General features: G+C 47.2%; 2 protein-coding genes across 2 annotated transcripts; one reads left to right on the top strand and one right to left on the bottom strand.

Moving 5' to 3' along the window:
• The first annotated feature begins 710 nt into the window (after nt 1-710).
• Nucleotides 711-12,930, top strand: NCOA4 (nuclear receptor coactivator 4). Its single transcript, XM_078859572.1, has 10 exons — nt 711-895; nt 3,973-4,104; nt 5,407-5,547; nt 7,706-7,800; nt 7,917-8,025; nt 8,945-9,034; nt 9,268-9,423; nt 10,375-11,637; nt 11,945-12,037; nt 12,259-12,930. Exons 2-10 carry the CDS (start codon nt 3,985-3,987, stop codon nt 12,262-12,264), a joined length of 2,073 nt encoding a protein of 690 aa, XP_078715698.1. The 5' UTR covers nt 711-895; nt 3,973-3,984; the 3' UTR covers nt 12,265-12,930.
• Nucleotides 12,931-12,938: 8 nt separating this feature from the next.
• TIMM23 (translocase of inner mitochondrial membrane 23) lies at nt 12,939-24,876 on the bottom strand. The gene is made up of 7 exons (XM_078859573.1): nt 24,628-24,876; nt 22,301-22,359; nt 21,402-21,495; nt 19,860-19,944; nt 18,487-18,545; nt 16,752-16,862; nt 12,939-13,373 (listed from the first exon to the last, which is right to left on the bottom strand). The coding sequence occupies exons 1-7, from the start codon at nt 24,728-24,730 to the stop codon at nt 13,258-13,260; spliced, it is 627 nt and encodes a 208-aa protein (XP_078715699.1). The 5' UTR covers nt 24,731-24,876; the 3' UTR covers nt 12,939-13,257.
• Between the last annotated feature and the right edge of the window lie 570 nt (nt 24,877-25,446).

The raw sequence follows: 25,446 nt of genomic DNA on the forward strand, positions 1-25,446 counted from the left end.
CTCAAGTTTGCTATTTAAATACCGGCGGGGGGGGGGAGATCAGGTGCGTCGTATAATCCGGAGCGTACGGCAAAAGTGAACCACGTGTGGGAGAGCCCAAAGAATTGTAGAGGCGTGGGTGGGGCATAGTGGTCGCGACACACGATGTGACGTCATTACGCATGCCCCCACGTCAGCCCCGCGTACGTCACCACGTAACCCCCCCCCCCCCGGTGTCCGTCACCACCCAAGTCCCCGTTTACGTCACCACGTAGCCCCGGGTGTCCGTCACCACGCAAGTCCTCGAGTACGTCACCACGTAACCCCCGGTCTACGTCTACCACGCAAGTCCCCGTTAACGTCACCACGCAAGCGTCCGCGTACGTCATCACGCAAGTGTCCGCGTACATCATCACGCAACCCCCCCTCCCCGTGTACGTCACCACGTAACCCCCGGTGTACGTCTACCACGCAAGTCCCCGTTACGTCACCACGTAACCCCCGGTGTACGTCACCACGTAACCCCCGGTGTACGTCTATCACGCAAGTCCCCGTTTTACGTCACCACGCAAGCCCCGCCGGCTCTCAAGGGCACGTTCTGGGGATGGGGGAGGGGGAAAACGCGACTGGGGGGCGGTGGTGGGGGGGGGGTTGGGGGGGTAGGGGGGGGGTTATAGGGGGGAGGGGTTATAGGGGGGGGGGGTTAGAGGGGGGCGGTGGTGGGGGGGTTAGAGGGGGGCGGAGACACGCGCGAGGGGCGTCTCCCTTCGACCGCGACGTCGACGTCGCCTCTTCGCCTAAAAGGCGGCGCCGGGGAGCCGCTTCCTCGTCCCCACCGAGCTCGGTCGACCCCTGTGAAGGAGGAGGACCGCCTCCTCGACTTTGCCCGCCGTCGGTGTCCGCGTGGCTTTGATCGGTGAGTGGCGACCAGCCTTGACGGGCCGAGCGCCATCGGCCTGAGGCGGCGTTTTGCGTTATGGGGTGACCCGAGTGGGGGGAGCCCCCCTTTCTGACGAGGGGGCCCCCCTTTCTGACAAGGGGCCCCCTTTCTGACAAGGGGCCCCTCTTTCTGACGAGGGGGGCCCCCTTTCTGACGAGGGGGCCCCTTTGGGTGGTGTCGTTGACAAGGGGGAGTTGCGACGGACGACGCCGGCAATCGACGTTACGTGATGACAATTTTAGCCGTGGTACACGATGTTACTGCGATGCTGGGTTATTGAGTAAATTGATATCGTTTTGAGTTATGTTGGAGTATAAGGTTATGTGTTTGTGAGTGATAGTTGGTAATTTATAGGGTGTTGTGTTACAGTGTGTTTATATTTGTAGGTGTTCTAAAAATACTGGGATTGTTTTCTGCCATGTAACTTTCCATTGTGGTATTTGAGAAATACGAGTATTTAGCGAAATGGCTCGAGGTGTGACAGTGGATGATAGGTTAGAAATAAGTATATAATTCGGTTGTTGCGTAACCAAATTCACCCGTGGCTTTTTTTTTTACTATTTATAATTATCTGTTTCAAACCCTGCTGTTAATTTAATTTGCATATATTTCAGCATTGACGTTGCAGAAATATCTCCTTAAGATGTTGATCTTACCCATGTGCCTAGTAACATCAGAGACTTTATCTCTCAATACCACAACAGTGGCTTTTAAACCCACCCCAAAAATAGGCCTCAACATACATTTGTGAACATTTCCTTTTAACAAAATCCGTTTTTTTCGCGTGACCTTTTTTAAAATTAAAACGCTGTGGGTGATTACTGTTGCACTTGCACGTGTGGATAAATGATTGATTGAACGATACGAAAACAGATAATGATGATGTTTGTTGTTGAGCTATGAACGTTGCACGGCTGCCCACCGCCTCTCCAGAGCACCCCGCGTCTACGTGGTGAGCGCGCGCCACACAATGGCCGCTCGCCGGCTTTATCGCCCCCCTTGGGATGAGTGAAGGTGGTTGTGTGTGTGGTATTGTGTGGTAGAGTGTGTGGTTGTGGTGTTGTGTGGTAGAGTGTGTGGTTGTGGTGTTGTGTGGTAGTGTGTGTGTGTATGTGGTGTTGTGTGGTAGTGTGTGTGTGGTAGTGTGGTTGTGGTGTTTTGCGTGTGTGTGGTTGTGGTGTAGTGTGTGTGGTAGTGTTTGTGATGTGGGGAGCCGTAGTGTAGTGATTAGCGCGCTGCGCTACAAACCTGGCGACCCGGGTTCGATTCCCGTTCACGGCCAACACCGGTGACGATTATCTGAACCGGCCCTGGGCCTACCCTAGGTCGACTCAGCCTCAAATGAGTACCTGGTGTGATGTGTAAACATCGCCACTGGGGAGACAAAGGCGGCCGGGCGTGGTGTTGGCCTACCACCCCCTCGTGTGCCATGCCGGCCTTCATAGGTGCTCGCTAACAGCACTTACCCCTACAGTATGTTAAGGCTACACGGGAGATCTTTGTCTTTGTAATGTGTTTCACATGGATGAGTATACATCATCATCAATCATCATCACCGTGATGATGATTGATGATGATGTATACGCACCTCCCGATGAGTACGGTTGGGCCACGTACGGTGCGAAAGAAGTTCAGCGTGCACATCCGTCAGCCATGGTCAGTCCACTGCTGGATGAAGGCCCCACGTATCCGCTGCCATGTACGCACGATCGTACGTACATCGTGCGATGTAACAATTCGCCTGTGGGATCCTGACATCATCGTCGTCTGTGTCAATGCCAGGACTCAATTTAGTCATTAGCTAATCCTACATAATACACGGGCATAATATGACTTTGAGACTCTCCCCTACCACCTACACTTTCCACAAGTAGTGACTAATTACATATCTGCATTTTCCATAAATATGCTAAATTCCTTTGTCAAGGCGCCCTCCTCCTCTAACCCAACTTAAATATACGCTGCCAAGCTTGGTGGTGTTCATTCGGACGCTGTCTTTCCGACAGACCTGTGCTGCACCTGAGGACGGCTGCTTGAGTTGTGGCCGAAACGTGAGAATTGTATTTTATTATGTTTTATTTTTAACATTTTATTATTTCCCTTCTACGTGACTTTACCGAAAGAACCAAGAAGATGAATCCCTGCAGTCACGAAAGCTTTAAATCGAAATTTAGTCATTGTTGACGAGTTTCATTCCTTGGCTAACCACTCCTGTAATGCATTATTCAGTCTTGTGATGTTGCTGCACATGCCCGCACTTTAAGTTTGAACAAAGTGGTTTAAACCTCCATGTGTTCTGAATGATTCTGTTTGTTCCTCTGCCGGATTGGCGGAATAACGTCCGCGGATAATAGTTGTCCTTCAAAATGTAGAGCAAGAATATCGTCTTACTAATGGCCTTGTGTTTCCGTGCTTTCTGCACATCACTTCCAACAGTGTCCCATTTATTTTTCCGTTTCGATTGACAAGTAGAACATTTAGTTTTTTCTTTTTGCATCAGTGGCCAACAAACTAAACACCAGCACGTTATACGTTATCTGGACACAGTACAAAGTCCCCACGGTGAATGTGTAATATATTAGGACTGTGCCGATTTATTTGAAAAGGGCCGTTCGATTCAGCCGGGCATGTATCGTGAAGTTGTACATGTGGGGTTATTAAATATATGCATACGCTGTAGTCTTTAGCATACTACCGTAGTCTCTGTATCATCGGACACTTTGCAAAGTAAAACTGAACCCCAAACCTGTGCCCGGTGTCAATAAAGTTAGACCGATCTGGTCACACACACGTACCGGATTAAAGACTCACCCACAACTTTTTATTTAAAACACACAGCAAATATATGATGGCTTTTTTTGACCTGCCTATCCTGAATGTGAATAATTGCTTAACTTCAGAACATAAACCAGACAACACTTTATAGTCAATATATAGGACACTAAGCCATAAACATAAGATAAGTCAATCATTACTGGTCCCGTGAGTGCAAAATGAGATTCGCCGAGTTAAGCATTATCCTCTGAACTTTTCCGATGCTTTCACTTTTGCAGGTAACAGCAAGAATGAGTTCCAATCCTGTCGCCTCTCTCAAGGAGAGATGTCTGAAAGCCCAGAGTCAGATTCAAGCAGCCATCGGTGACGTGTCAACGACACAGCAGCAACTTCGGGGAAACGTACAGCACGTGAGTGCAACACGCTTGATAATAATTTCGCAACCTTGTCAAGTGTTCACGAGCACTCAAGGTGTACTACCGAACATAATGTAATAATAGTGCTAATACTTTGTTGCAGTTTGTCAATCCACTGCTGCATCTAACCCTTCCCAAGCTGTATTGGCCATGGGGGTTGTTAAAGCGGACTTCACGCTCGTTTGTTGAGGGTTGGCGAAACGAGCGACTGAGACCCGGTTCAGATATTACTTGTCACTGACGTTAGCTGTATTCGGGAATTGAACTTGCGTGGCCAGATTCGTCGTGTGGGGTGAAATCTGTCCTTTATATTTACCCGAAAGTGTCGCTGTTCAGGTGGGAATGTGTCGAACGAGTCTCGGCTGTGGGAACTCGGCCTTATGTACGTGATGAAAAGATAAGCTTATCGCTGGTCTGACTTGGTTCTTGACACCAGAGAATGTGGAAGAGTTTAGCTGTTTCTCCATGTGTGGAGGAGGGTGGTGTTTCCCGATAGTGCACAGGGAAATCGCCACGGCTGACATTTATTTTTGAAATTATCACATTGGACTTTCCCACGCAGTTAATTTGGATATTTATTTGAAACAAAATGTCCCTTAAAATAACATTGCGGTGTCCATGGGCTCTCACTTGGTTATAACGGTCATCTATCGTTACATTAATAAATTCTGATAGCTTATTTCAATGTCGAAGAGGCCATCTGAACTCTCATGGGATCTTATATTCTTTACTGTAAACCCATAATGCACACAAGAACTACGTTTTCGTCAGGTGTAGACAAACTATTTGAGGTCTTCCTATATACCCTTTGGGAGTAGAATGGTGGTTTGTAAATTGTGCTAATAACACTGTTACTTGAGTTTGATTGTTGGCCATAACAAATATCTTAGTGGTGAGTGATATCTGGTCCAGTCCTAGGCACTTACTCCCATTGACCAGCATGGCAAAGTATGGTCTTACAACCCCCCATGGCTGATTTGCCATGGGGAGGGCCTTGCTCCAGCAGTGGATTAACAAAGCTCCTGTATATTACGTGACCACGGTTAACGAGTCAATAATGAGTTGCCAGAAAAAAGGGGAAAACCTATTCTCAATAATGAGTCATAACTGCAAACCAGAATTCAGTGCCACCTAGCTTAATTTGAATAAAATGTCGAAATTAAAACCATTCTATAACATGACATGCCATGCCATATGAATTGAAATCGTGGCAACGGGAGTTGTTACAACTTGCGTGTAAAATGTTGAAATGTATGAGTAAAAGGGTGTATTTGTGTGGTTCTGGTTGTGTGTCAGGTGAGGGCTCAGATCCACAACTGCCTGAGCCGGCAGCTGGAGTCACTGCGCAGCCGAGAGGTGTGGCTGCTGGAGCAGACCGAGGTGGTTCAACAGGTGAAGGAGGAGGTGCTGGACAATCAGCTGCATCAGCTCAACCAGGTACCAGAGCAAGCCGATGCTGCACATGGCAAATGGGGGAAGTGAAGCACGGGCTGCCAACTTCCTGGAATTCTTCCCAGTCATGTGGGGTCTACCCTCCAAGTAATTTTTTGTATCTACCCATTCCTGTCATGGGCCATCTCCATGTCCCCTTTTCATTCCTTGACAATCTGCTTCACCATTGCAAACCACCTATTTCTAGGACTGACTCTCGGTCTGCCCTGGTGCTTCCACATAAATCACCTTCCGATATGCCTGAGAATGGGTAACCACTCTTGCTTCCTTCCTCATCTCTTCATTGCCGACCCTGTCCAGTTTTGTGATCGCTGAGATCCATCGCGTCATCCTCATTCATGTGGTGGCACCGGTCTCTTTACTTCCTTTTTTAACCCGAAGATGCAGCACTGAAATACTCGACATTGTTCCAGTGAACAGCTGTGGAAGACCTGTTCAAGCAATAATGTATATTTGCTCACAAAATATATTTTGATCCCTTTGTGCAAAAAGATGCGTTTGTATAAGGTCATACAACAGCTTATAACCAATCATACCAGAGACCTCATCCAGAGGGGTCTATTTGTATGTATGTAGAACTTATTTTTCACCGTACGTAACCAACGGTGCTAATCAAGGCTGTGTCCTGAGAGTTAAATTCCCCCCCCCTGCTTTGTATCGGAGGGTAAAATTCAAGCTGCTTTGCCAACTGGTATGGTAAAAACACGTGGATGTCAAAATGTAACCCTATTTAAATTGTTAGCGGGTGGTTACGTATAACCCAAATTGAAATTTTGGCAGTATTTCAATTATTATTTTTCACGTGACTTGTAGTGGTATTTATTACAACACTGGCTATGGGAGTTTACAAAATCGGCTTTCAAAGCTGTATAATAGAGCCAATATTAGACTCTTGCTCACATGTTTTTAAGTAATCGCAAGTAAGCTTTTAATTGGATGAGCAAAACTGGTTGGTTGAGTGACCCTTTTCCCCAGATCCCCACATTTGCGCATGTCCTATAAATGTTACTACCCAAAAGTAATCAAATGTCACAGAATAATATCGGCGTTATTTTCTTTCAGCTGTAAATGATCATTTTAAACTCTAGCATGTTATTAAACACCGCTTTCTGGACATAAAACTGCCCACAAAAAAAGTGTGCCTTGCATTCCAAATTCGTTGGCGTTTAGTGGCATTATGCCACGGACATATGTTGCCACAGTAAATGTTAAGCAATAGCGGTTCTTTGCCAATGGTTGTGCTGGCCAGAGATTGCTGTTCTTATCATTGTCAAGACGCATCCATCGTTGTGCAATTAAGCATCTTTACAGTAGTCTTGAAATTCGAGTTACTGTAGTGAATGCCTTCTTGCCTTGTAAAGTTTTGGACACTTGTGTACATGTGCAGCAAACACGATTGTTTACAGAATGGAGCATTAGCACTGCACGGTGACCCTATATACTTTTGTGCAGTGAAGTTGAACGTACAACGTTTAGAGCAGTCTCGTGTGGTGCCGCTTTTGCATAACTATTCTGACGTCGGACCGGCCCCATGTTCAGCTTCTTTTGTTCCTACATAGCAGATATTCTGACCGCTACCTTTTTTTCCTTGTTTCGGGCTGTGTCAACATAGGTATTCCACACACTTTTGAAATGAATATTTTCACAGGTGCCACGTGGCATTGAATGTGGACCAGAGCACAGCGGGCTGTAGGAGAGTAGATGAACCACTTTGGCACCGTTTACTAACCAAACCGCACATGCGCATGCAAATACCACTTCTACAGAAAGAAAAAAAAAAACTTTGTCTGAATTATGATATTCTGTTGATGTGCTGGGATACGTGTAGTGATTAGCACCCTAAACCTAAAAACCAGAGATTACCTGAGTTTGATTCCCAATCTTGGCTAACATCAGTGAGGAGTGGTGTCTAAACTGGTTCTGGGCCACCAACCCCTGTGGTGAAGTATATCTTCATCCAGCAGTAGATAATGTAATGCGAAGTAACATGTGGGGTTACTCCACATCCTCCAAGACCTCTGGCTCGTGTGAAAGAGTCGGCCAAAGGGGCGCTCTCTATGCCCCCTCTTAGTGGGAGGACCCTTCCACAGCTGTGGTATGAGCAAGCAATTGCAGGGCTGTGCCTTTAACCTTTTCTTACCAGGTGCTGGGATGGCTGCAGTGTCTGCTCAAGCAACAGGAGGCTTTGCAGCACCCAGACCCCCATCTGAACGTCCAGATCACCGAGTGCCTGCAGAGGTAAGAAGACCATGCATACCGTACGCACCCTGTTGCTCTCTTCAGCTTTAGCCTATTGATATGGGTTTATCCTCTTGTAAGGTTCATGTAACCACTGCATGTTCACGTGTGTGCAGGTGTAGCAGCCTCAACCTGAATGCCGAGGAGACAGATGCCATAGGTTTTGTAGCCGATGCTGCGGCCTTGAGAAAGGCTATCACGACGTTTGGGAACATCGTCACACAGGTGTGAATAATCAAAACCGGCCGTGATTTTTATTTGCTGTTGATTTTGTCATTTTGGTGCGCGAGGTTACTCGGGGGGGGGGGGGGGGGGGGGAATGAGACCCATCCTGATGTCTTGAGTTTCTTAGTCAATCAAAATAATCCTGGACTATCCACTGCTGAATGAAGGCTTCCACCAAGTCGCTGACATCCATCGCCATCTCACAGGGCAATGCGTTTACCTGCTGCACTTGAGACAATTCTATTGCTGCAATTCCTGTCGTGGACGTTGCCTCGGGCACGTTTTCTCCTTTGACTGCCACTGCATCGTTGTTCTCAGCCAGTGGCCCGTATCCTTCATAGCAACGAGTCCAAGGGCGCTTTTCTTAAGTGCCAAATATATAATGTCTTTAACCTGCATATGTGATCTGCTCCATGTGGTGTGGCTCTTTCTGTCGCATTGCAACTCCAAATATGCACCTCTGCATTCTTCTTTGCAGTTTTGGAACATGTTTTAAATGTCAGTTGTCAGTCCTATGTCATCTGATCCATGTGTTAATAGCAAGTACATACATTGTTTCAAAACATTATTATTCAAGCACATCGCTGGCCATTATTAAGGTATGAGCATACATTACCCAATGTAAATTAAACAAACTTTACTTTGCTGGAGAGAGGGGTATTATAGGTCAGAAAATAAAACGCCTGGTTCAGAGGTCATTCTAAATCCAGGTTGCAAAATTGTAATTGCAGTTTTTGGTCCAACAGTACACATGGGTATACCACATTGGATCGGCAGCTGCAGTGGGGTAAAGTTTGGGGACTCTCACCTCATTCGAGACATCTGGCCATTGTGGAAAAGAAGGCTAAAATCTCCTTCAGTGGGGTGTGAGCAAGGAATTGCAGGGCTGCACCTTAACGTTTTCTCTTTGATTCAACAGGGAGAGTACCCCACCAGCCGCTACAGTGCCTGTCCCATACTGGAGCAGCTTTCTTCTGTTGCACATTTCAAGGAGCCTTCTGCACTGCAGGTAAAATAATTTGTAATTGTTGTTTGTTGCTCTACAATTTAGACGGGGGCCCAGTCTATGCCAACAGTTGAGGATTGGGGGGGTGGCATGGAAGTAAAGGGGGAGCACAGGCTGCAGCGTGGATACTGTGCAGGAGAAATGTTGCATGTTCACAGGGAACGTCAACGCCACGTTGCGGCGATAAAACGCACTAATGCACACGCGCTGCTACGACACTTTTGATGCGTTCACAGAAGTCTTCACTCCGCAATGAGACTCCCAACGATTGGCTTCTGAAAGCCACCTCCAGCGCGGCTGCGCTGCCCCCCACGACTACATTCCACTCCCCAAGCAAGGACATGAATGACTGGCTGTTCAAAGGAAGTGCCACTATGGAAGAAACCAACAAGGTGAGTAATTACGCACACGTGCCAAAGCCAAGGTGCCGTTGATAAAATTGTACAATGTTAGACGTGGAACAATGTCACACGGGTTTGTAACTTCAGGGTCACGTGGGATGTGCTGTGACACACGGAATCGCTGTTATCACAGGGGTAGGGGGGGGACCGCTTCCTTACTGAAGGGTGACTAGGACTTTCAAATACGTTTTTGGCAAGTAATTGCGCATCTACATGGACCTTTTTTTTGCAATGTTATTAACTTTTGTAAATGGATGACGCTTCATTGAAATTTTGGGTAAAACGGCTTGGTGTTCTGCGTTCATCTTAACACACAATACTGTAAACACAACTTTCTCAAATGTTTCCATGTATTTATCATCATCATGCACCATAGTTTTGTCCTCATAAAATTATGGCACACCCTTAACAGGTGACTGAGCATGCTAAATTAGACTATTGGCAGGCGGAAAATATTCCCTTCTAGTTCCCGATTTTACAGATCGCCCTCGCTTTTATGCAGTTTCGGTTTGAGCGATTTTTGCAACACGATGCGGTTTAAACGCACTCCTGCGGCTATGCGGTTGGATGTGGGACAGCATTGTGCGCGCTCCACTGTGTGTACTACTCGGCAGGCAGCTGTGTCGTGCGGTTTCGCTTTGTGTCCTTTTTCTTTGAAACTCATCTCCGATTTATCACGGTTGGCTACGTGCGGTGAGATTTAGAAGTTTCACATACATCGTATATAAAGCGAGGGAAACCTGTTTTGTGGATAAGAGCTAAGATGCTTGCATTGACCGATTGATGTTGTTTTCTGCTTTGTTTCGACGTGTTAGTCCTCATGTGGGCGGGGGCTCGATGAAACGAAGTTACAGACTGTAGGATCCTCACCCCTGCTCTGATATGTGATTTTATTATTACGGATCATCGTTTTAGTTAACAAATGTAACTTTTTCTGTGCAGAGTACAACATACAGATCGACCCCTGCTGAAAAAGAGGTGAAAAACTACATGCTGAAGATACAAGACCAGGCCCCAAACATTCACGCAAACCACACACGCACCATGTCCACCTCATCGACCTTTGAAATATTGGACGCCCTGTCTGAAGACGATACAATCACTGACAACGAAGGCGAAAATGACGAGATGGTGGAGCTTTCGGCCTTCTGCAAGGGGTCGGATATCAACACGTGGCTGCTGAAGCCTTCCCAACACAAGTCCGCCGGCATCCACCACACCCCCATCGACGAGGCCACTCGCAAGAGCTGGGAGGCCGTGTTGAAGCCATTCACGGCCACTTATGCCTTCGAGGATTGGCTGCGGAAGCCTCAGCCAGACCCCTGTTCCGGTTGCTGCGCCGGTATGCCCATCGCACCCAAACCCGTGGAGATCGAAAACCTGGCGAGCCTCTGGTGCATGGCCGACAAGGCCGCGGAGGATGAGCGCCTGCCCTATCAGAGCTGGCTGCTGCAGCAGGCGGCCCCTCGCATCCAACCCGCGGAAGGTTTCCACGGGGAGAAGTTCGGAGGGCAGCAGCAGCAGCAGAAGCAGCAGCAAGAGTGGCTCGCCTGTACCCGCCCCGCCCCGGAGCTGAGCGTGCGCAAGGCGTGCAAGGCCAACGAGCCCTGCGCCAGCTTCGCGGAGTGCGTGTGCGAGGGAAGCTGCAAGCGTGAGGCCCAGAACAAGTGGCTGCTGGGACAGGAGGGCCGCGACAAAAACGGAAGTCTCGTCGTCGTCGTCGCACCGCACGGCGAAAAAGCCAGAGATGAGCGCCACGGGGTGGAGAAGTCCATGGCTGAGTTGAATGTCTCGGAGAAGAAGTCGCAGAGCGAGCAGCCTCCAGGTCCCGCTGTGCTCAAGGAGGGAGGGAAGGATGACCTGAAAGAGCAGTGGCTTCACCCACGCCAGCCGCGCCTCGCCCAGGAAGTGCACTCCTCTCTCAAGCCGCAACTCAGCCGGGGGATGGAGAAGGCCATGACCGCCTCCATCACAAACTGGCTGCTGGCCACGCAGTGTGCAGCCAGGGATGTGGCGGCGGTGGCGCCGCCAGGGTTCAAGTGTGTGGAGCTGCCGCACGGTGGGCCGTGCGACCACGCCAAATGGATCCTCGCGCGAGAGTGCAGCTCTTACAGCAGCAGCAGCGGCGGCGGCGTTGGTAGCTCCCCAGCGATTGATCACCTTCGCCAGGACACGGACAAGTGGCTTCTAAAGAAGCGCTCCTACGTAAGGGCCTGGTCGCTGCTTGTTTCTGCTACCGCGTACGTGCGCCGTTCTGTTTTTCTTATCGCGGGTTGTTCGGCACGCCCGACGTTTCTCTCCGAGCGTCGCAAGCTGTGACTTCCCAGCACGCGGAGCGAAACTTCGGACGTTGTGCCAAAACGACACGCAATTAAGCCAAAAACCCGCAACGGAGAGCTATGTTTCCGCGTGAATGATAAGAATGTTTCTCCAAAGAAAGTACCGCATGATAGAAGCATATGTACATGATCTTGCGTTGTTCTAACGCTGAATTTATCTTGCTGTGTTTTAGGAAGAGAAAGAAATGCACACGTTTTGTAACGTCTTCTCAAAGATGAACACCGTGGATGAACCTCCGTACAAAAAATGGCTTCTCTACTCTCAGGTTTGTATTTTATCGTCATCTTCTATTTTAATTGGAGCCTTACGACATGAAATCTCATTCCTGAAACGGTCCGAGCGTTTGCATGTGTATAAAATGATCATGTTTTATCGAACAGATGCAATGATTGTTTTTGATTATTATGTTAAACTCTTTGTAGACACTGGTGTGAAAAGTTGGACGTGTGCGTGTTGTCTTGACCCAAGCATTTTGTTTGTTCGCAGATGTGAATTTCTACCAAGAACAGCACTTTCTTGCCAATGGCCTCTTATGAAAACCTTAATCGTTTAGAAACTAAACATGAAAATTGTAGGCCATCATACATGTTGATGGTGCTTAACTCCTAATGGGCATTGTTAACCTTTTTTTATAGAGGTTCCCGATTTAATTTTCAAGGTGGTGCATCCGTCAACGCCTCAAGCCGAATGAGACTGCATTCATTCATGCACTTATTGCTCGTGGGCTAAAACACTATGAAACCTAATTATGAAACGGCTTTTACAATGCCCGAATTCTGCAGGAATCTTTCTAACAGAAAGTTCTTGCTTTGAATTGATTTTACAGTTGCAATTTCTAATATACATTATTGCAAATTAAAAACCGGTCATTTTCATGATGGTTTGTGACGTGGGATATTTTGGAAATTTCATTGTGATGAACATCTTGCTAAAATCGTTTTTGAACGACCGAGCCCATTAAATGATACTTTAGTATAACTTTAATGATATTACTGCACCACTAGCCTATTTTAAAATGACACCTTTAATCTCCTGAAATATTTGCTTATACGCTTAATACCTGAGGAGCTAAGGGTAAGCATTATACTTTACTCAGTGCAATTAATGCAATGTAACATTTCCATAAAATGCAGATTTTATCGTAATAAATTCACGTGAAAGCACCCTTTGTCGTGTACCTCTGTTTTATTTTACAATGACACTTCATTTACATGGAGACATTTTGTTGTGGCCAATTAACTCTACAAACATTCAAAATATTGGAGGGGGGGGGGAGAATGTAATTGTGATTAGAAGTTAAGTTGACCATCACTAATAATTTGCAAACAGATGAGTGTGGGGTTATACAAAATCGAAACTTGTCCGAATGCCAAGGGGAGAAAATAAAAATAAACATCTTCCAGCACAAGACAAACATTGTTAAATAATCGACAGCATTGATGCCTTGATGCTTTTGCGTATGTACACAAGATGTGCGTGTCGGAGTCAGATGGATTGTCTCCGCATGGAGCTCTTTATCCGGTCCCAGTTGTTGTAGAGGGCATAGAGACCGGACAGGGTTAACCCAGCCACTCCACCTTTCGCAACACCTCTGAGCCCACCTGCAAGACAATGATGATGATGAATAAACACACACAAAAACAACTTTACGATTGTAGAGCACCCGTAACAAACGTCTCGCAGTGCAGAATTGCGGTGCGGGAGGGACCGGGGCAAGGGAAGGACAGAAGGGAAGCGATCGCCAGTGTCCACAAAGGCACTGGGTTCAAAAGTTTTCAAAAGACCTTGAAAGTGGTGCGAGTGGGGGGGGGGACCAGGCCGAGTTCCAGCAGGAGTAGTGGATTAGGTCTGTTACTCAACTTGCATATGCCGCTCACGCACACACGCTCCACCTTTTTGTAAGTCCCATCCTGTCCCCCACCGTGAGCTTTGATTTCATTATACAGGTAACGTTTGAGTCGCTAAGCAACAGTTGTAGTTTTCTGTTTTTTTTAAGTCTACCAAAATCCTTCAATCTTTCACATCTGATGTGCCAAATGTACAAATTTACATTTTGTCTGGGTCGTCCTGAACCTGGTCTAGAATTTAACCAATCTCTCCATCCAATGCCACAACCCACATTTCAACTTTCCGATCCTTCTGTTTAGATACAAATTCAGCCAATGCACCTCCCTGATGATTGTTAATCACAGAAAGCTGCGCAGTGGGAGTGGGTCACGAGGACTGGAGTTGATAAACTGGTTGAGGACGTGACTCTAGACCCCCTGTAAAGATTTTGCGAATCATTTCAAATTGATATTGCAAGTGGCACGATGACCGCATCCAACCGAAGATAAGGTTTTTACTGGCGGACTTGTAGCTCCTAGGAGCATCCCTGCAAATGAATAACTCGGCCACAATAAAACAATACCACCCGCCCTTCACAATGTTTTGGTAAAAAGTGGTTTGAAGTGGGATTTTTTATTGCAAGGTGAGCATTTTCAGATGCCATAAAAGAAAATAGAGCCCTGACCAAATTGCCTGGACCTCGCAAGCTTATGCATATATGTGGCACTTCGTTTTCACCGTACGTAGCCAACATTGCCAACTGGACGCGCAGGGAAAGGACAACAAACTAAAAAAACAGTTAAAGAAATTAGATTTCAATCGAGATTTGAAAGTGCATAGTGCCTGTGGCTTCCGAACAGTGGAAAGAAGAACGTTCCAGAAGGCTACAGAAGGGCATCTGAAAGTGCGCGATGCGGTGAAGCAACTTTGCAAGACCGGACCGTGTCCGTCCAGTGCTTACCGAGCTGTATTGGCTTCAGGTTGCCAAACGAATACATTATAAACTCGCACTCATTACACACAAAGTACTTGCCACAAATGAACCACAATACCTTGCTGATGGCGTCAAGGAGCATAAACCATCACGCAAACTCCGGTCATCCTCGCAGCGGCTTTTGGCTAACCCTCGAAGACGGTCACTGCATTGCGTGCTTTCAGATGCACTTCTACGGCCGTCTGGAACGCTCTTCCGATATTAGGAAACCACTGGAGCTATGCACTTTTAAATCTAGATTGAAAGATAATTTCTTTAGAACTTCTTTTTGTGTTTTATTTCTTTGTCCTAACCCCGCACCTCCGATTAGCATGGTTGGCTACGTACGGTGCGAAAGAAGTTCAACATACAACTCTGAGCGTGGCTAATGCTTGGATGAGTGATCACCAGGGGATGTGAGAGGCTCGTGGGGGGCAGGGGAGGGGGGGCGTGATGCGAGAAACAGAAACCAGTGGAGCAAAATCCACTGCGCTCCCGTGTCTCCTCCCTGCCTGCACAAACTCGCACTGACCAGGGCAACGAACGATAAAAACAACTCCGCCACAACAACCTATACCGCATGGGGAGGGATCCTCATCCAGCAGTGGATTGACAAAGGGATGTACATGGTGGGAAACAAACAAAAAAGTTTCGACCTTGGTATTAAAAATGGCAATAAGCATTAAGCCCTAAAAGCATGTCTGCGAAAACTCTGTGTTGTAAAGGCCAGTCTGCTCCATCAGCTGCTGGGGATTTTATGTTTTTGCCAAATAAGCAGTTTCAAGAGCGGGGCAAAGGTTTACCGACAATACCACCAGCACGTCAGTAAGTGCTGGGGCAGAGGTTGAAATCGGTGAACTAATGCAGAGGGCCTGTGTTTAAAAATTTAAAACACAGGACTTGGGTATTTTCTCACCATTAACTGAAAGTGTGCCGGATTTTAAAACAGTTCACGTGGTTAGGTGGCTCAAGGCAAATTGTTCAAGTCAGAACAATGAGCTTAGCTGAGGGCCTTGCTGTGAATCATTGCAGCCCCTGGAAAAACAACCATGGTCTCACACCAATCACTCACCGCCTGAAGGATAAACTATTTTTTTTCCCCATTCAGCCCAACTGCGAAAGCTAACATGTATAAACGAGGGGTTGGACTTTAAAAAAATCCGATTTCAATTCTGGTTTTGGATTGAAACAATTGAGATGTTTAAGGAAAAGTATGGACCTATGTTAAAATTTGAAGTGCTGACAACAGTGACGTCAACCCGATCCCAAGCGACGCCAGATATGACGGGAAAATCACAGCCGTGACATCATCCAAGTCACATCGCCTCCAGCGGGCGTCACAATTTCGCATCAATCCCAAACGATCTTCTCTTTCCCAAAGAAACGTCAGAAATTTGGAATTCAAACCAGAGTTTTCGTATTCATCCGAAAGTCGAGAACACATCCCTCGTAATGACGGTTGACGGGAGGGAGGGGGGGGGCTGAACCAACGACAGAAAGACGGCGTGTCGCGATTGGTCAACAAAGCCTGCCAACGCGACTCCGGGACCAGTGTCGATTCATTCAATGGCGCTCTCACCTGGCGCTGTGCCGGCCGCGGGGATTCCGCACACATGTTCTTTGTCTCGCTGCATGACCAATATAGTGCAAGAGGAATTTGTAACACGCCAGAAAAACATTTTTTTTTCCTCTGCGAACAGATGACCCAAGCCCTGCACTGATGCAGCTTTGGCGGTGGTGGCTGTGCACGTGGCCTGTAATCTAGCACTGCGGAGGCGAGGGGGTTGTTGGACCACCGCACAAATGACAAATGTTTCAAAACTCCCTTCCCGTGGGCATCGAGGAGGTGCCATGCCCTGGCTCGCCAGCAGAATGCAATGCGGCAAAGTGTGCACTACTATCACATGTCCCTTCTGTATGGGATAGAGTGTTTCCCCCTTGCATGCGTGGAGGAACCGGTTTCCTCAAACATATACAGACATCCACCAAGTGTCTGAAAACATCTTCATATATACAGAACTGCAGAGTAGTTGTTGGCACCGGTTTACTGCCTGGCAGGTTTTCCAGCTTGGTCTGTGGTTTCTCGGCGATTGTGAGATGCAATTTTCACGAACGACGCCATAAAAAAAAAAAAATCATTACAATGTTTTTGTTGTTGTTGGTGCAAATATGGACTTACTGGTGGACTTGTAAAGCATGCCCGTGAGCGATCCAGCCACCATCGTGTTGAGGTCATCCTCCGCTCCTCTCCCGTACTCGATCGCCACCCCAAAAGCACTGTACATCAGGGCTGCGGGGGACAGGAAGGAATTGTTACCGAAACGTCAAAAGTGATTTCCAGATCAGAATGAGCAGTGCGGACGATGCTCATCTCCCACTTGTAGCCATGAGCCACTGTGGAAATTCCCCCTGTACATGGGGTGAATCAATAATCGAATCAATACGCATGGCTCGGATGAGCCTCCCTAAAAGACACAAAGTGGTACTATTTGTATCGCACCCCAAAGGGATGATGGGCTGAGTTAAAACCCAACCATGATTTGAAATTGCTCAATCTCTCCTGCTGAGCCACCTGACCACAGCACGGCAATGTATGTTTCATACATCACTGGGAAATATACGGTTGACATTTTTTCCAAGTTTACCAATTGCTTGAGATTTGAATGACAAGTTTAAAAAAAAAAAACTCGAGTGCCATTTTTGCCAGACAAAGCTGTTGCACAACCCAGTTTCGTGGAAGCAAAGTGCAACTTTGAAGGGATAGGAACCCTATTTTGTGGGGCTGTATACAAGTCTGATACACCAACATGGTCGCAATAAAACATTTTAAATGTCAAAGCTTGTATACATTCACATCAGTCATAGCTGTGTGCGTCATTGCACGTACGTTTGATGCAGACATAGACTGCGGAATTCTTACTTCAGCAGAAATTGCCGTCTTGAAATAGTAAAAAAGCGCTGCATTCATCTTTTTTTAGAAACTCAAATGCAGGTGGCAAGTCTCTACCGCCAGTGGCATTGTCACGCGACAGCTGACGGATGGCCCTTGCGGAATGAAGCCCTGAGAGTTATAAATGTGCTACTTTAACAACCCTCATCTTTTATTATAAATTATATAACAAGGAGCGAAACGGTGGACCCGTTGATAATTGGTTTTTTACCCTTCTATCTGGCAACAAAACTGACACCTTTTTACAAGGAGTCATGTTTGCATAGACCGCAATACCTGCAGTCATAATACAAACAAAAGACATAACTCTGATAATGTGCACTGTCCTTATGTCTTTTGTTTGTATTATAATGTGCACTGTCCTTATGTCTTTTGTTTGTATTATGGCTGCAGGTATTGCGGTCTATGCAAACATGACTCCTTGTAAAAAGGTGTCAGTTTTGTTGCCAGATAGAAGGGTAAAAAACCAATAATCATATTTTTACTGGCAAATGAGGTTCCCATGGTGGACCCGTTTTCGGGCTGTTCGGCACGACGTCCGACGTTTCGCTCCGCGGCCCCAGGAGCTTCTTCAGCAACTGACATTCGCTTGACCGACATGGCACGGGAAACCGATAACTCAGTTCGTGAAGAAGCTCCCTGCATTTTGAGCGAAACGTCGGACGTCGCGCCAGATACATCATCGTAGAGCCACGCAGCAGAAGCGACAAAACCTGTGCAGTTGTAGCGCATCGTGCGGCGCTTTCAAATGAGCTTCTGTGGCCATCTGGAACGCTCTTCCTTCCGATATTAGGAAGCCACTGGAGCGATGGCACTTTAAAATCATCTGGATTGTGTTAAGTTTGTTGTCCTTCCCCCCTCCCCCCCGCACCTGCGATGAGCACAGTTGGCTACGTACAGTGCGAAAGAAGTTCAACATACACACACATACATGTAAGAAGATTTGTCTAAATGCCAAACTTACCCACGGAGCCCAGCGTGTTGGCCCAAACAGCACCCTGGCGCGTGACCATGTTGAGGATCCTGAAAATTGACATCGTGACTTAGAAAAGAAAATGCAGAACTACGCGAGATCACTATAGATAACGTAAGCTGTTTCTGGTGAAATGCGTACAGGCAGCAAATATCACAATCCAAGTCATGCATACACATTTTAAACAATAATAATAATAAACATCTGTGCAAGCAAAAGACACGATACAATGTGTGTGTTTTTGATAGTCGCTTAAAATTGTTTGGATGATAAACACAACACTTGAATGTCAGTTAAATGCATAACAATGTCATAAATGATAACTCAGGACCATTTTTCAAGCCACTACTGGATGCGATTGTTATGGGAGGTTTTTTTCCCACCATACTTCACCACGCTCATCTATACGGTCTTGTTGGGGGTGGCCCAGGACCGGTTCAGATACAATTTGCCACTGATGTTGGCTGTAGTTGTAGATCATCAGCTCATAGCTTAGTAAGCAAACAGATCCATCACTACTCCCCTATATGTAATCATGCGTATAAATAATGCTAATCTTGTGAGAGCTGTGGCTCAGCAGTTAGCGCACAAGCTCTCATCCCTATCGATCTGAGTTCGATCCCCAGCCACAGCTAACATCATTATCGAGGCATACTATCAGCAACCTGCACTTAACAGCATGGTGAAGTAAGGTCAATAAAAAAAAACATAATCGACATAGCTGGGTGGTAGGCCTTTATCCAGCAGTGGCTTGACATTAAATACGTTACTGAACATTAAATACAATGCTAATTGAAATATTAAACAAATACTGTATCCCAAATGTAAATAAAACATAAAATAGCCATCATTTTCAGTTATGATTTGAAGCTTTCGTGACTGCAGGAATCCATACCAAAGAGTTATATTTTCAGTTGTCATTGACAGCGCAAAAAGAGGCTCATAAAGTGTCTGTGTAGAGCCGCAAATGCACTTGGCATGCACACGGACAAGGGGGGGGGGATGCAACATCAGCAAATGTTGAAAGCCAACTTTAAAAACTTGCGAAAGCACGTTGCCATGTCAGGCAGGTTCGAACACCCACAGTTCCTTTCAGCGAGCCAATCAAAACATCGCGCTTGTTGTTGGGGTACATTTTACAATCCTAAGTGTGATTGGCTAGCGCCATGAGCCAATGGAATTGATGTGGGTCATAAGCCAAGATGTTTTCAGTTTGTGTGTTGTGTGAACCTCAGAAGGAACTGAGAATTGTGAGCAAAACGATGACTTTTGTTTTTACAAGTGCAAAAACACGCAAGTCATTAAATTTAGCGTGAGTCAGGATACGTGCATCACGAAGACCGCTGTTATAATATAATACTTACTGGACATTTCTTGGCTTTGCCCATTTCATGCCGTGCGTTTCTTTAAAGCCAAGCCTCAGACCATTCAGAGCTCCAAACGAGGCGCCTGCACAAGTTCATATGTGCAAAACACACACACAGAACTCAAGAAACCGTATGCTTATTGAAACACATTGCCACGGCTTCAAGTCCTGTTCTGCATGCCCCAGGCGCACTCTGGTGAAATCAGGGTTACAGGTTTCTTGACAAGAGGGCTTCACTGGAATTTAAATTACAGAGTTACATAACCATACCAACCGTGCCCGAGGCTTGACGTAAAAATGGGGGCAGCACGCCACCTGATGGTCTAGACGCGTAAAGAGAGCTCATCATCTTGATTTAAAGCTTTCGTGACTGCAGGGATTCATATTCTTGGTTCTTTCGGTAAAGTCACGTAGAAGGGAAATAATAAAATAATGAAAATATAAAACAATAAAAATTCTCACGATGTTTCGACTGCAACACAAGCAATCATCATCAGGTGTGAAATCCACAGCAAGAAAATTTGAAAAAAAATTTACGTAAAAAAAAAACACCACTTTTTTTCAAATTTTCTTGCTGTGGATTTCACACCTGATGATGATTGCTTGTGTTGCAGTCGAAACGTCGTGATAATTTTTATTTTTTTATATTTATATTATTTTATTATTTCCCTTCTACGTGACTTTACCGAAAGAACCAAGAATATAGAGCTCATCATCTTCCACACAATGCAGCAGCGGGTGGGGACTGCGCCACCTGGCTGCGGCATGGATACCGTGCGGGAAAATTTTTGAATGCGCTCGCGGGGAACGTCAGCACCCCAATGGGAACTTAAATTCAATCGTGTGAAACCGATCCCAGCACTTGGGAGCAAATCTTTGGACGTCGTGATGAACAACACACAGAACAACACTGCAACACATCGGAGTGCTATCTCGCAGCTGCACATACTTTGCCACAAATGAACCACGATATCTTGTTGATCTCGTCAAGGAGCATAAAACATCGCGCGAACTCCGCTCATCTTCGCGGCGGCTTTTGGCTGACCGTCGAACAAAGACGGTCGCCGCATCGCTGTCGGATGCGCTTCTGCGGCCGTCTGGAACGATCTTCCTTACGATATTTAAGAAGCCACTGGAGCTATGCACTTTTAAATCACCTAGATTGAAAACTCATTTCTTTAGAACTGCTTTTTGTATTTAGTTTGTTGTCTTTCCCTTCGCACCCCCGATTAGCACGGTTGGCTACGTACGGTGCGAAAGAAGTTCAACATACAGACAGACATGCATATATTAAGATGCTACGAATCCCAAGGGTGGCACAGTCGGGTTTTTTACAATCGGATTTAATTGTCTTTTTATATTAAACCCGATCATCTGAGATTGGGAGAAATCCAGTTTAATTGGTTCTAAAAAAAAAAACGATGCCTGCCGCTGGAAAAATCGGGTTTTTTCCACCCATGACGAATCCAGACCACATAGCGCAGCATTGCATGCTACTGTGCCATGGCGGTTTTATTCACGACGATCGGTGCAGCGGTACCGGTGAGGCAGGCGCTGCCGATGGTGAAGAAGGCGAGCTCAAAGCGGCCACGCTGCTTGTTGGCGCCCGTGGGAAGGATGAATTCATCCTGGTCCTGCGCAAGATTGCACGATCAGCGGACGGGCATCAACGGACAACGGGCTACCGCGGTTAAAACCGCTCTCACCAAGAATCACGCGCGCGTGCACTTGCACTAAACGGGTCTGTCTCCCAAAGTGATGCCGGATCAGCTGGACTCTGCAATACAATTGCAAAAAGAGACCATACAATGGGAGATACGAAGCCATCAAGTGTTCAGGTTGATTTTTGTTTAACCAGATGAGAGAGAGTCTCATTTGCAAGGGTCACCAAAATGAAAGCAAAAAAAAAAAGTGCAGCGATGAAGCAAATAGAAACCAGCGGAAAAACAACTGTGGTCACGTGAGACATTCGTAAAACACTGCACAGATGCAAATCAACGCTATGTAAGTACGTATGTGCAACTTCTCTCGCACCGTACGTAGCAAACCGTGCTAATCAGAGGTGCGAAATGTGAAATGATGAATTTCTCAAAGTCGGCTTGGGCCAGATCAGTTTTCAGTTTTTTTCTGTTTCATTTATTAGGATTTACCCTGTGAGCCATTCGGCTCTTGATATGGGTGCAAACGCAACAAACAATAAAATTACAAGATACACCTGAAATTCATTGAACACAAATCTAAACATCACGCACGTAAACAATAAGACCATGCAGAAAAAGCACCACCACTTCCATGCTGCGTACAAAAAGTGCAAAAAATTCCATTTAGATGTTTGATCCCAATAACAATCATAATACAATACAGATCAAAACTTTTAGTATAAATCTATACAAAAAAAAGATGATCACTCGACCGATAAGTGACGCACAACGCCCTCACCTGCATGAGGTAACGCGGGTCCACGTTCAGGTAGGGCGAGAGGGGGCTCATTCCAGACACTGCAGGTACAGGAGAGAAAGAGCAGAAAGAACAACACGGCATTAGCAAGCTTTCATCCCAACGAGATGGGCCCAGTGTGAACTTGCCTACTCCCCACCCCCCTTTAGAGGTCACGTGAAGAACACCTACAGACATTTTGTTTGCTGGACGAAGGCCACCCACCATGGCTGCTGCACGTGGCGTCGTAGGAACATTTGGGTCGTTTCGACTATACTTTACCGCGCTGGTCGGGCACGACTTGGGTTTCGAGATAACCACTCGCACGCACGCTGGAGTTGGCCGTGGCCAGGAATCTCGCACGGGTTATCTGAGGACGTAAATGTTGTACGAATTTGGTGACATTTTGACGTTGCCGCAACTTTGAAATCGCTGTCGCTTGAACCTCTCGTTTCACTGATTGTGTATCGCCCTCTCGTGGTCAAAATGCAGACCCCCCCCCCCCCCACGGCAAAGGCTTTTATTGTTACATCTTTCTTAAGATATTCGAGGCAAAATGTATCCAAATTGTAGCACCGTTAATTGACAAGGCGTCCGTTTCTTGGTTCTCTCGGTAAAGTCACGTAGAAGGGAAATAATAAAATAAATCTCACGACGTTTAAAAAGATGTTTTATTTTTATTATTTTATTATTTCCCTTCTACGTGACTTTACCGAAAGAACCAAGAATATGAATCCCTGCAGTCACGAAAGCATTAAATCGAAATTAAGACACGACATTGATTGACAGGCGTGCGCCGTGACTGTCTGAATGATGTTGTAGCGTCATCACGTGGCTTGCGTTACACCGGGCAACCCAAGTTCACACTACGGGCCCCACTGTCAACATCAGCGTCGAGTGATGTTGGAATGCGGTCATTGGGGCCTCCCTCTAGGTCGACTCGGCCCGAACTCGCCGCTGACGACAGCAGTGGCCGGGAAATGGAACTTTGCGCTAACCACTGCGCCCACCGCTCCATCTCACCCTAGCAAAGAAACTCAAACCACACACAGTGTTTAGTGAATCTACCTACCCACACACACACAGTGTATGATTCATCTACCTACCCACACACACAGTGTATGGTGAATGTACCCACACACACACGTGTATGGTGAACCTACACACACACACAGTGGGTGTCTGCAACCGACTCGGCATTCGTGTTACACAAAACTTCACAGACGCTGACGCACGTGTCAATGTACAATACATGTAACACACACGTGTCTGGTTCATCTATGTGTGCGCAGTACACACACACACACGTGTATATATACATACACACCAATACACACGTGTACAATTGTACACAATGTATACCGCCTTCACTGAATGTTTAGTAACTGTACGGACGCATGTCAATGTACAGTAAGTCACGTGTCGGGAGAATTTATAAAAAGACAAAGATCCCCCGTATAGCTTAAACATCATTTAGGGGCAAGTTCTGTTCGCGAGCACCTATTAAGGCCGGCACGGCACACGAGGGGGTGGGTGGCCAACGCCAGGCCCGGTCGCCTTTGTCTCCCCAGTGGCGATGTTTACACACCGCACCGGATACTCATTTGAGGCGGAGTCGACCTAGGGGAGGCCTTGGAACGGTTCACATAATCGTCACCGGTGTTGGCCGTGAGCGGGAATCGAACCCGGGTCGCCGGCTTCGTAGCGCAGCGCGCTAACCGCGACACTACCACCAACCACTACCACCACCACAACCACGACATCGCCACAGCCCTCCTACTAAACTACAACCTTACTCACTGACACCACCAAGGAGCCCATTGTGAAAAACAACCAGACGTGGTGGTGGTGTCGGTGTGGTGGTGGTGGTGTCAGCGTGGTGGTGGTGTGGTGGTGGTGTTGGCGTGGTGGTGGTGTCGGCGTGGTAGTGGTGCAGGCGTGGTGGTGGTGTCAGCGTGATGATGGTGGTGGTGTCAGCGTGGTGGTGGTGTCGGCGTGGTGGTGGTATCGGCGTGGTGGTGGTGGTGTGGTGGTGGTGCAGGCATGGTGGTGGTGGTGTCAGCATGGTGGTGGTGGTGTCGGCGTGGTGGTGGTGGTGTCGGCGTGGTGGTGGTAGTGGTGGTGGCGGCGTGGTGGTGGTGCAGGCGTGGTGGTGTCAGCGTGATGATGGTGGTGGTGTCGGCGTGGTGGTGGTGCAGGCGTGGTGGTGGTGTCAGCGTGATGATGGTGGTGGTGTCGGCGTGGTGGTGGTGCAGGCGTGGTGGTGGTGTCAGCGTGATGATGGTGGTGGTGTCGGCGTGGTTGGGCCTAGGCCTCCCTTCTCAACTCACGAGGCAGCTGGATGCCGGCATCGGGAGCCGGGTAATCTCCCGGCGGGCCCGAGACGCCTCCGCCGAAGAGGCCGAAGTTCTTGTTGCCCGAGCCCCCGTCCATTGTCAAACAGCAGCAACAACAACAGCACAACAACAATAACAGCACAACAATTCTGGGCACAACGCGGGCAGCGAGCGTCGTTCTGGTTGCAAGGGCAAGCGAGGGCGCGCGCTGACGTCACACCGACATGCCCCGTGACGTCACCGCGTGCGTGCGTGCGTGCGCGGTGACGTCACACCGACGTGACCCGTGACGTCACCGCGCGCGTGCGTGCGTGGTGACGTCATACGCAGGCAACGGCGTCAAGTTGAAAGCGTTCGGTTTTCGCGGCCCCCCCAAAATTTTCGTAGCTGAAAGAAAAACAGCAGAATAATAATAATAGTGATAGGTTGTTAGCCTTTCTGGCGATCAAAACAGGAGGTGCTAAGATGTTGGAACTCCAAACAGAAACCTTGTTTTACAAGGGATTAAGCGACTTGCTGTGAACACGCAAAACAAAACCACGCTCCGCTAATTATTGATGGCATTGTCTTTGAAGGTGATTGATTGGTCTACGGCGGAGAGAGTAGTCTACGGCGGAGAGAGTCTACGGCGGAGAGAGTAGTCGCCTTCTGTAGGACCTCACCCAGCCACTCCCACCTCCTCCCTCGCCTTATTTTGATCTCATATCAACCTGTTCATATGACTAGAAGAATATAGGTAAAAAAAAATATTTCATGATATATGGTAGTGGTAGTGCCTTACGCCAATCATCCCTACCCCAAGTCAGCAAAGTG

This window comes from Lampetra fluviatilis, chromosome 9 (genome assembly GCF_964198595.1).
Source record: "Lampetra fluviatilis chromosome 9, kcLamFluv1.1, whole genome shotgun sequence".
NCBI classification, from domain to species: domain Eukaryota; kingdom Metazoa; phylum Chordata; class Hyperoartia; order Petromyzontiformes; family Petromyzontidae; genus Lampetra; species Lampetra fluviatilis.